Source organism: Helicoverpa zea, chromosome 14, assembly GCF_022581195.2.
Source record: "Helicoverpa zea isolate HzStark_Cry1AcR chromosome 14, ilHelZeax1.1, whole genome shotgun sequence".
In the NCBI taxonomy this organism is placed as follows: Eukaryota; Metazoa; Arthropoda; class Insecta; order Lepidoptera; family Noctuidae; genus Helicoverpa; species Helicoverpa zea.
The window spans coordinates 4,178,188-4,190,656 of NC_061465.1; the positions used below are offsets into that span (position 1 = coordinate 4,178,188).

The 12,469-nt window shown below is 33.9% G+C and overlaps 1 protein-coding gene across 1 annotated transcript in view; it reads right to left on the reverse strand.

Moving 5' to 3' along the window:
* Nucleotides 1–362: 362 nt before the first annotated feature.
* LOC124636289 (arylalkylamine N-acetyltransferase 1-like) overlaps nt 363–12,469 on the reverse strand; it is a 31,765-nt gene continuing 19,658 nt past the window's right edge. Inside the window, exons 4-6 of the mRNA XM_047172324.1 lie at nt 11,773–11,978; nt 1,151–1,335; nt 363–891 (exon numbers count right to left, since the gene is read on the reverse strand). Coding sequence (XP_047028280.1) covers nt 1,152–1,335; nt 11,773–11,978 — 390 coding nt within the window. The 3' untranslated portion in view covers nt 363–891; nt 1,151. The remainder of the gene's footprint in view (nt 892–1,150; nt 1,336–11,772; nt 11,979–12,469) is intronic.

Sequence of the window (12,469 nt, forward strand, 5' to 3'; positions counted from 1 at the left end):
GAACCACATGCTACATACGCGAATAAAGCTTTTGTTACAATATTATTGCAGGTAAGCACGTTGCTATTATATTTTACAAGGCACCACAAAACTAATCTATCAACTAAAATTGGACGTAGTTATGCAGAAACGTTCCAACCCACTGTACGCGTAAATGCTTATATCTCAAATTAAACTTGAATTTGAGATATAAGCATTTACGCGTTTCAGTTGTATTCTTTTTTATTCTAACTAGTAAAGGTACTAGAGGTTTTATTGTTGAATTATATTGAGTTTAGATAACCATATGCTAAATTTTAGGCTGTTCAATCTCAATAACTCGATTTCGGGTGACTTGTGGGTTGGAACGTTTCTGCATAACTACGTCCAATTATGGAATGAAGAACTGCGATGCCCGTGTAGTAAAAATATAAACTAAAGCTTTAAGATAATTCTGGAAGACAAAAGATTTTTATAAATTGAAATAAATTAATGCTGCTCTACTGTTACAGTTTTGTATCATGGTGTTTAAGATGTTAAGATTTTCACATAATTATTTGTGCTCTAATCTGTTACTATACATGTGCAGTTTCTCTTATATTTTCAAACAGCGAAGCAATTACATACCCTGCCTCATCGATCCTACATTATTTTCCATCGATCTATGATCATTATAAAAACGCGTCAAAGTATGAAACACAATTTCATGAGCCTTAAACTTACCAGGTACAAATTATACATGTCATTATATAATTTTATTATTTTCATACACATACTACCTTTAACTACTGCTACAATTTTTGTGCTTGAGTAAAATCGAGCATAGTAAGGTGAATAAGTAGTTTTTATCTAATTGATCTCGACACCATAGAATATTAAATATTGACGATGTGAATTTTCTTCTTGCAGAGTCTGAAAAGAAAAAAATATTGTTTAAGTACAGAAAATAAAATATGAAGCTTTGAATATAATGTAAACATAACGTGGTAAAGCCGAAGTAAACAAAAACAATTAGAAATAACATGATACATGAGATTTCAGGTTAGGGTAACTTCTGAAGAAAATACATTGTGTTAACTTTTCGTTGTTGAGGATGATTCCTTGCTCGTGGGGGTGCTCAACTTGGCATGTGTGTAGGTATCTATTACCTGAACACAAAAGAGTTCCTTACCTTACAAATCTTTGAGGTAGACGCTAGCTTCGAAGTGCGGGGCTTCGGGCTGCGGGCCGTCGGGAATATCCGCGTACAAGATGGAGTAAACGCTCTTGTATCCAAGTCTTTCAGCCGCGCGGGCTGAGAAAGCCGAAGTTGTGTCCATGCGAATGGTGCCAGCGCCATTTTGTTTCGCGATACGTCTGGAACATTTAAAGGAACAATTAAAGAGCGATCGGGGTCCATTGTAACTAGGGGCTAGTTGTATCAAGTGATTGATAGGTCAAAACACTCGGTTATCAATTCGGCCATGATTTTATGTGGAAAAAATCGTAATACAACTTTTTATGTAACATGCAATAAGAATTACGTAAATAAGCCTATTTAAATATTTTTTCATAAAAGTATAATAATAGGCAATTCGTACAAAGAACATCGTATAGTAGTTTAGCTTTTGTGACATATTAGATTGGCTAGTCTTTTCCTGGTAGAAGCGAACACGACAAAATATTTTTTAATCACAAACAGTCAAGGAAGCAATCTTACACGTAATTACGTCTAAGTAGTCGCAACCTATTCGCGATTTGACATGCTAGTAGGGACGATTTCCTTGTGAACTATTTACAATAGAATATTATATCACACGTGTTGTGTTCATGGGACCAAAACTTTGTACTTATATCGTTACAAAATCTAGAACAATCCTCAATTTTCCGATGTACTGAAATTACTGAGATTTTTAAAAATATTTTTATTCGTTGAGATCTTTTAGACATAGGTTTGATCGATAAAATCCTAGGTTCATTTATGGTTTCAGATTTCATGATTTACAGGGCCGTTACACCAGCGGATTTTCCGCGCGGTTTCACGTATCACCCTTTGAACCGGTAGTCATCAGATTTCCCTTGCTGAAAAACCGAGCAGAAAATCCGCTAGTGTGAAAATGCTATTAATCAATATATGCGGTATATCGCTTAAGAAATCTTTTTAACTGTTGTGTTTATAAACACTGTGAGGGACTATTACATCGCAATCATTTTAAGCGTCCTATTTATTTCAATTGCTCTGTCAACAAACATGCATGTTTAGTTCAGATATTTATAGCTGGTACTACTTGTTCCAGTTATGATAATATTAAAATGTCTAGCTTCTTTGAAGGGCCGAATAGGTGTTTTCATTTGTTTGCGCTTTCGTTCCAAATCATGTCGTGGCTTGGCTTGTAGATATTTACGAAATAAAAGTTTCAAGTAATTGCATTAATTTTCGAGACGCCATTACTAGATACTTAGCTGTAGTGTATCAGAAAGTAGATACCATAGCATGTTAGTCAACAAATGAAACGGTCTCGTGACGATTCAGTCCTTGTGATGCTGCAACAATTTGCGCAATGAACGCGTAGAGCTGTTGACAATACGTTTAATACAAGGAACTACATACTGAATAACGACTCCATTTATGTATTTTATACATAAAACAAAGGTAGAATTATTTTATCGCAATCGATTTACTTAACACATTATAAAGACATAAACATTTTACGTTAAATAAATGTGGTAAGTAGACATATTTTATGTCCAATAAATGTGGTACCAATGTATTGACTCAGCTAAGAACAATTAATTGCACGAGCATGATGATGATTTAACGAAGATCATATTTTATTACCTTTAGATTAGATTGCTATATGGTTGAGATACGTAGTCAAGACTTAAGTTCACTGATAACCTTAACGGCTGTTTTTCTGAATGCAATTGTGTGCTTTTAAAATTGGACTTAAAAATTAATTACATTAAACAATTTTAATAAACAGCTAGAAAACTGACGTTTACTTTGTCGATGCATTCGTGCTTTCTGGCCATTTTCGCCTATCAACTGTTTTGATAGGTTATGGCATTACTCTGAGCAACTGTAATTTAATATCTATATAATATCTTGTCCCTGTGTGTATATTCCCTGTCATTACAAACTTGTACTACTTGTACTCGGTAAAATTACAATTATAATTAGATACCTATATGGGTATGTAATTAATAACTTAATTTGGTCTGTATCAAGTATGTAAACGAATATTTTGTCTTAATTAAATTGTAGGATTTTGTCTGTTATTATTTAATTTGCCTCGGGGTTTGAATCGATCTAGTTTCTGTTTGTTTAGTATTTACTAGGATACATTTACATACTGGTATTAATAAGCTTAATGTCATGTTTTATTTGTGAAGGATGACTGATTTCAAATGGATATTATTTTGTTAAGGTGCACTATTTTGTTTTATGATTTCCTTCAGTTAATTGAAGTGCAATAAATCAATTAATTAATGTTGTTCCATTAAAAATTGACGAATTATACCAATACGCATACTTACCACTGTGAAATTAAATTAGTAGCGTAGTTACCGGATCATATTAAACTGATTTTTTCTGTATTCAGTAGATAGTAAAACACAATCTGACTTTTTTCATGGTTTTTAGACTTTTCGTCGAGGGAAGTGAATGTGAGTGAATAGTATTTCTCTTAGGTGTTAGGCGCCTTCTGTCGATCGTTGGGGAGAATTCCTAGATGTAAACTCTGAATTAGGATAAATTCAACTTATGTTAAATATGTAATCGGTTAATCTTATGCATTATTCCTAACATTAATTCGTTCGCACCTGGTACGTGTGAACAGGTGCATTAATGTAACTAATCGAAACCATTAGAAACTACTAGATTGCAATATAGAACCCGCTTTATTGATTAACCTTCTATATTAGTGAACGCTTTATTTAACACTTCCTATATTGATAAACAAATTATATGTTAGACTTGCATTATCTGTGTACATTAACAACTACATGATTGATTGCAGGGTTTCGCGGGCGTCGCGCGGGAAAAATCGTTGAAACACTGTCTGTTTTTCGTTACCCACGTTATAAAAACTACCCTTGTTTTATAAGGCCTTTTTATTTGAGGAGTTATTTAAAAGCACATACAATGCATTAAATGTAGTCTGATAGACTTAGACACAACATAAAGTAGGTATGACTGCCAATTAAACCTAAACATTATCTTTATGAAACACCCGTATAAGGCTTATTAAGAGGACGAATTGGAAACTTTGGCGCCAAGGATCTAAATTTTTCTCAGTAAATACAAAACGGATCAAAATACAACTTGGTTACCTGAAAGTTCATGATATAAACCTTATTTTGCTAGACTTCAAAACATGATTAGGTAACTTTTATAACAGAGAAAAATATATCAAACATACCTCTTTTTAAAAAGAGATTCACATATTATGGGCAAACAGGACCGATTTAAGCCTCTTAACTTTTTTAGTAGCTGAGTATATACATACTCTTTAAAATTGTGGAAGGAATTTTTATCAAATTATCATTTCTAAATAATAAAATTACAAAACCATTTTGACGCTTACGACTTTTAGTTATAAGCTAGCGCGCGTATTGTTATCCTCGCCCCGCTCAGACGCTCCGACCCCTTTTGGCGCCTTAGGTGCGCGTGCCGGTTATGGAATTATTGTTTACCAATTCGTCGCCTTAAGGCTATACATATTACTTACTTTTCATCCGCGTCCCGTGGGAGCTACTGCCCGTACCGGGATAAAATATAGCCTATGTTATTTGGGAAGAGTGTAGCTTTCCAACAGTGAAAGAATTTTTTAAATCGATTCAGCTGTTTCGGAGCCTTTTGGCTACAAACGAAGAAAATAATGTTTGCTCTTTACTATGCTAGTATAGATATTCATGGACACGCTTATGGTAATAAACTACATTTTTGCGCATAAGTAAATGGTTAGTGCCGGAAGGAATTCAATGTACTCTAGCAAATAGTTAAAATTAATTACCTACTGTTAATCGATGACTAACCGAAACGTCCACGTGGCTTTGCTTGTAAGCCTTGAACTCCAAGAAATAAATTGCTAGAGTAGGTATATGTTTGATTTATGTTTTACAAATATAATTAGCTTAATAAATTGCGCTAAAAAAAATTCTGAAAAATATTAATTGTCGATAAGTAACCTAGATACCGGAAATATGAATTAACGTAAGGGCTTTGTTTCGAATAAGTAATAAATACATTTGGATTGCTCTATAGATTGGCATGATGAATTTATATTTAAATTATTGATATTTTGTCCTATAGGTACTCTTTTATTATGAAACTGAAACTTATATAAAATTGTATTATATATTTTGCTCAATATTTTTGGAGTAGATATTTAGGTTTCTTTTAGAAAATAATATAGATATTATTCAATTCCTGCATCCTTTTGCTGCGTGCAGTATCGTTGATAGAGGTTAGGGCCGTAACCGATTAAATCGCTATAAAATGTTATTACTTTTTTATGCTGCAAGCCACTTAATTCATCTATTAAATCGATATATATGTTGGCGGGTTATTTATTCATCAACCTTTATGAAATAAAACAGGAGTCACGCTAAGTGTCTGGGGTTTTATACTCCGCGTTTATTCACAAATACTCTGTCAGTTTGTTGAAATTCTCTGATTTACCTATGTGAGTAGCTATGAAAATTAAAAAGGGCCAAGCAGTAATAACCCCAGGCGTAACCATGATTTTATACATTCTAGATTTCATACGAATATACTTTGAGATTGATAACAAAATCGTTTGTGAAAACTATTTCCTGCACTTTCATTGATAAGGAGCACAGATCAATGAATAAATAAGTAGGTATCTTTATATGCACCACATGCCTTACGAAAACGGATAAGTCATTATGATTCAATGACAATGCGTCAAGATGTCTTCATTTACGTAATAGTAATTTGCTAAAATTACGCAACTATTACTTGTGACTGCTATTATATAACGTCTTCATAACAATCCTATTACAACTGATGTGGCTGTGACAGATAGATTCTTTGTATTCGTAATTATAATGGCATTCATCGTCTGCGACACATTTTTTAGATATGACAAGCTGATTCTGGTTGGAATGTTTTGTTCTATGATATTCTGGAAGTTTTATATGGACAATTTCCTGATAGATGTTAAATGGAAGGACCCTCGTGGATTGTTAGAAGTTAGTTTATTTATTTACAAATTTTCGTACACACACATACTTAATAAAGGTAATTTGAAGGTAATAGTGAAACCCACCAAACTTCGTAGTCAGTACTTAGATGATCATTGTAAAGTACCATATACGTACCTACCTGATCTGATTTCTATGCTGGGGCCCGATTCTCCTAATTTTACTTAAGCGACATACGATTCACGTTCGACTCGATTCGACTGATATCCGATCCCCAGGCCCGCCGCTAGCTGTTTGTTCGCCCGCGTGCAAAACTGATTATGCCGCCCTACGACTACATACGTTTTGTCAAAAAATATGGCGGATACAGGGGGTCCGGACCCCCCCCCCCCCTCCGCCCATTCATATCCATGTTACAGTCCAACAGAAAAAAATATGTACATGCACCGCTCTGATTGCAGAAAACCCACCTACTTTTAGATAAATAACTATTGCAATACATAACATACATTACACATAACTTTTTATTTAAGTACTTGAAATGTTCAGAGTAGGTAACCTAAGCAGTCCTGGGTTAGCCCATAAGCAAACTAAGCAATTGCTTAGGGCATCAATGCAGTGCAATCATTACCCAAGTGGCCTCTATGTGTTGAAAGATTGTGATTAACTTAAACTAACGCACTTAAATATCTATAACAATGTTTAAATTCAGTAAAATATGCTATTTGGTGGGTTTCCCGTTGAAAAGTCAACTTATAAGACACATGCCATATGTAAGGAAGCGCGAGCGGAGCGAGCGCGAAAATTTTTTAGTCTAAGGACACAAAACAAATAAAAACCACTGTAAATTAACAGAAAGACACAAATTCACAGAAGTGAAGTGCAAAAGCCGCGAGCGAAGCGAGCGCGATTTTTTCCTTAGAGTTTTCTTGAAGTAAACATATCATAAAAAGCCATAACGGACGTGCGCGAAAAATATTTTTTCGGAATTGAATGCCTCAACAATTAAACTAAGATAAAATGCGAAATCTGACATGGAGCCGCGAGCGCAGCGAGCGCGAATTTTTTTGGGGATGCAAAGGGTGAAACAGTCAAAATTGATAGGAGACGACCAAAGCTAGGGCGGCTTTTTCCGAAATTTTATTGGTTTAATTTTGCCGCCCCCTAAATAGCATTTGCCGCGCGCTACGCCACTGGTTAAGAATCTTTTATTTTGAAAATGTCCTTTTAACAGATGTACCTAACTGAAACTGGCAGTGTAAGTAAGTTCTTAGCGCTATTGCTGTGTTCGGAAATATTGAAATCAAATCATAAGTAAAAAGATATTGTATTTTTTAAATATTACGTGATAACTCGCTAGATTTGCCGCCCCCTAGGACGTGCCGCCCGCGTGCTGTGCACGCGCTGCACGCCCGCTTACGGCGGGCCTGCCGATCCCGACTCGATTACGATTGAAGCGTATGTGGCATTCCGCTATTTTTTCTTTGAAATAAACGTTTTTATCCTTTTCTGTCATTCAATAATGAATCATTTTGTCTGCAAATGATTTACGATTGCAAAATGATTGTACAGCAAACTACCGTATAGACCAAAATTACCAAAATAGCAGACCAATCGCACACCAATCAAATGTCAATCGAATACGATTGGTCTTTTATTAGTAGCCGAATGCCCGATATGGTTAAAACTGCTATTGCGATCATATTGCGATTCGATTTCTATTCGATTTTGACATTATTAACTTAGGAGAATCGGGCCCCTGATCGAGACCCCGATCAAACTACCGGTCGATTAAAAGTTTGCAGTCTTAGGGGGTTCTATAGGTGCTTCATATGCATTTAAATTTAAATATTCATGATTGTCAGTCCTATTGAAATCTGATATTTATTTGTTCTATTTCTGTCATGAATAACATCTCGTTTTATTATGATTGTGATTGACCAATAATACTCGTACCTATGTAATGATTGGAAATAGCCGCATAATATCCTTTAAGTTTTTTTCTTAGAATGATGTGTTATTGAGATTGCAGTTTGAATCATCGTTATTTTATTGCTAGAATTAATCAAAAAGTATTTAATCAATGGTCTTTTATGGTTGTTAGTTATATCAGATGTCTATATTTTTTATAGATATAAATATGAACGAGTTGTTTGAAAAACAATAGGTCAGCAGACGAAGGTGGTATGATTCATAATAACTTAATAGGTAAGCTGAAACACTTTTTATGACACTATCAATTTCAAGTTTTTTACAACTGTTGTCAGGTGCCCAAATACAATTGAACGTTAATATATAATATATATAATACCTTGTTTCGTTTCGTTAGGTTTGGTTACTTTCCATGAAAATATTATTAGGTAAGTATATCTTTGGCAGAAAACTATGTAAATATTCAAAATTGTACAGGAAAAAAGAGTACCTACCTACACTTAAACAAAAAAGTTTAAATTAGATCTATCTGAATCAATTGAGATATTTTTTCAGTTTAAATGAACTTCATTCGACACCGACAAGAGTTCCGGTACATGATTACTTAATCAATCAGATATTTATTTTTTGCTTGTAAGAAAAACTTCAGTCCAACCGCCTACTGATCCTTCGAGAATATTGTATTACTTATACCGACTGTTTTTATTGTGTCAGTAGGGCAAAAGCTTTTTTAACGATTCTATCATTATTATTCTTATGTAAGCAAGCAATACAGGGCATTTTCAGGACCTTCATTTCTAAATACATGGGAGATGGTTTGTTATGGAAGATGGGTTTAAGTATTCTGCTTTCTGCAACTTTCGAATTACAAGTAGTTAATTGATTTAATAAAGCAGCAATGGGCAAAAATCTAGGTTTTCTGCAAACTGCGCTCAATTTTGTTTTGTTTATTTTTCCTAGTCTCGGCATTTTTCATGCAATGTTACAGCGCTTTCTCAGGAGGATTTTGCGAGCGACATCGCTCGGTTTGTACAATTCAATTCAAAATTAGAATTACCAGTGCAAAGATAACTTTTGAACCCAAGCGACAGACACCACTGTTGTATTGGACAACTATAATGCTAGTGTGTATGTTTAAATAAATAAAAATTGCTCTTTCTGAAATCTGTCGCGCATTTACGCACAGTTTTGCTTCACATGACAAAAATGTACCAATGTAAAAGCGCTGTTTAAAAGTTCTCTATGAATACTTAAGGTACTTAGCTTTGTATGAATAATCTTAAACAATTAATATTACATTTTTGACGGGCAGACCTTGAGTCAGACATGAGACTGGAATGGAACTAGTTCTTCTAGATGTTAATCTGAGATTACTAAACGTATGCATTTTTTGTGAAGCACGCTCAATTCAACACAACTGAATATCATAAAAACAAAATTGAGGTTATTACAATAATTTTAACAATTTTTAGTCTATTTTTGTAAGATAGATCTGGAACAAATTGATGCTGTTACTATGCGGCATTATTTATAAATCTATTAACGTTATTTGCATGTTTGAAACTAAAGGAGCATTTTATGTACGAGTGCAATATATTTGTACAGATTTGACATTGGGAAGGATACAGAAAAACGGGGACGAATCAGTTTTATATTGTGTAATGCAATGAATAAGCTTTAAGGCTAAGTATGACAAAGTTTGCGCACTGAATAAAATTCCTTCCTGTACCTATATGTAAGTATTGCACATAAATTCTTCAGCTTTATTCTTAATTCATTTTTATTTCAGTCAGACTTTGAACTTCCTTGACTTGACGTAAAAAATTGTAAAATGCACATTTTCGTCAGCAAACGTGGTCAATGACATTTTAAGGTTGTAGAATTAAATAATGTGACTTAGAATGGGGCGAATAAGTAGTTAATGTGCGATTTTTTCTTTATTAGTCCGTTAATTTCAATACCTACATAAGTATGTCTAAACAACAACGGATGTATTTTCTGAATTCTAAACACAAGAATAAAATATTAAATTATGTATTTCAAAATGCATTGTTATTAGCGCCTTATATAATTTTAATTAGCAAAACAATAAAATCTGGTCAAGGCTTTGCAATATATAAAACTATAAAAAACAGTACGACGCGACGGGTTAACGATTACATTAAAATTATCATGTAAAAAAGGCTTTTTGGTAGTCAAAATCATCTACCTACTGAACTTTACATAAAGCTAAAAAAACGGGTACTTAATTAATTATTACTTAGATAATATATGTAAGTACTAAAATTGCTTTGGTTTTTTGCTCAATATATTTTGTTTAACTTTCAAAATGCCACGTTTTTCTGTATTTCATTAATTAGGTAATGAAAAACAGTGGTTTGAAAAGTACAATTTTAGGCCAAATGGCGCGCGGATGAAAAAAACCATTGCGTAAATATAGAAACTCGTACCTTCAGGTGTAATCAAATCACATAAACCCGTTATCACTTTATATCAGCCCTCAGGAATTGGGATAGTAAAAAGCTTACGGTCACATAGAAGGAATATCTTTTCTCTAGTTTCAATTTCCAAATTATCTTCTAAAGGCTGTTTGAAAGCTGTCATTCAATGTTCAACTCGCGCATATCAGAAACAAAGTTCTAACAATAAGTAAGAACTTGTTAGACGCAAAGTTCTAGAGCTCTCGACAGTTGCGAAGCTTATAATTTCGGTGACACATTTTGACGACTCAAGTTTTGTGTCTGTCAAGAACAGATAAGATGTATTTATAATACATACGCCATTTTGAGGAAAAACATTTTGCTTTTAAAAGAGAAGAATATTTAGCTTTAGAATCATTGACATCTTTAGCAGAATCGACATTTAAATCCAGTGGCCTGGAAATGGCGGCTGTATTTTAAACTGAAATTTGGTAAAACAGAAGTCGCAGGGTAGGTATTTCCTTTTTCAGAAAAGATTAATGTCTCAATAAAAAATCGAGCAGAATTTTCTCACGGCTAACTTCAAGAAGTGAATTAAATCTATTTCCATAAATTAAAATATTTTTCATCATTATTACGTATGTAACTGAATATTATCTCCTAATTTCTTATCGCAACTTATTTCATGTTCAGATAAAAAAAGCATTTTATTTACTCGTTAGATAATTAAATGTCTATTTATTCAACATTAAAGCAGGTAGTTTTGTGCATATCAGCGTGGGCAATAATGCATATTTTTTGTTATATATTTAAAGATAGTAATCGATCTAAATCTAAATGTCAATTAGACTACACCTAGTTTTAAAAGTTCATAAGCTCGTGACGTTGTAACGGGACCGATGCACAAAATGGTACTTAGTATTTTTTTGCTATTCATAAAAATTAGAATAGACGTCTGAAAAAGTTGACATATTCAACTATTATTGAAAACTTTAAGTAAAATAAAGTACCTAATGTTTTCTGTTTTGATTGGAGAAATACCACATTTTTATGTAGGTAGCTAGAATTCCTGACCACAGAGCATAAATAACAAAATAAATACAAAATATTCAATTGAAAAATCGTTAACGTGAAAGTATCACCCCTTTATCATCAAACTTAGTTATATTTTTGACATTCATAAGGCCTAAATGAAATAAATGATTTGACTTTGACTTTTGGGTGACAAGTTACAAGGTCTCCCTAATCCAATTTCTCCTCTACTAATTATTAAAAAAAGAACTGTTCTACTCACTCTGACTCCTCAGCCAAGACCTTCATAATCCGTCGCCCTCGCCACTCAGAGTGTGTGGACGCGATCCTCACTTCTAGCATGGACTTGCAGGATTCTGGAACCTTCTCCCAAATGCGGGCTTCATCGTTCAAATGCTGGAGGACTCGAAGTATGCGCCTGAACTTCTCGTTTGGGCAACTCTCTACTTTGTCTGGTTCTTCTTCGTCCTGTTGTAAAAGGTGACATTTGAATTTGGTATAATAAAACATGCCATTTTTATGGTTTCGTATCCAAAGGGAAAAATGGAACCCTATTATCAAGACACTTAGTATAAGAAAATATGCCAGTTTTCGGTTCAAAGGAAAAATGGGACCCTATTCCTAAGACACTGTCCGTCAGTTACTCCGTCCGTCTGCCACCAGACCTTATGAACCGTGAATAAATGTTTTAGTGGGCTCCTATTGAAAAGGAGCAAACATGATTTTTGGCCTTTTCATACACAATTGCCTTTTTGTGCAAAGCCCGACTCGGTCGGTTTTTTTGAGAGAAGTAACTATTAAGATCATGAAGTTTGCTAGAGTACCTATTACAATGTCTGTTGATATACTACAGTGTAAATCTAACAATCATTATGATAGCTTCGATCGTACTCATGATATTGCTGATTAATCGCCCTATGCAAATATCTATCATTGACTTTGTAGGCAAAGGTTAAAGT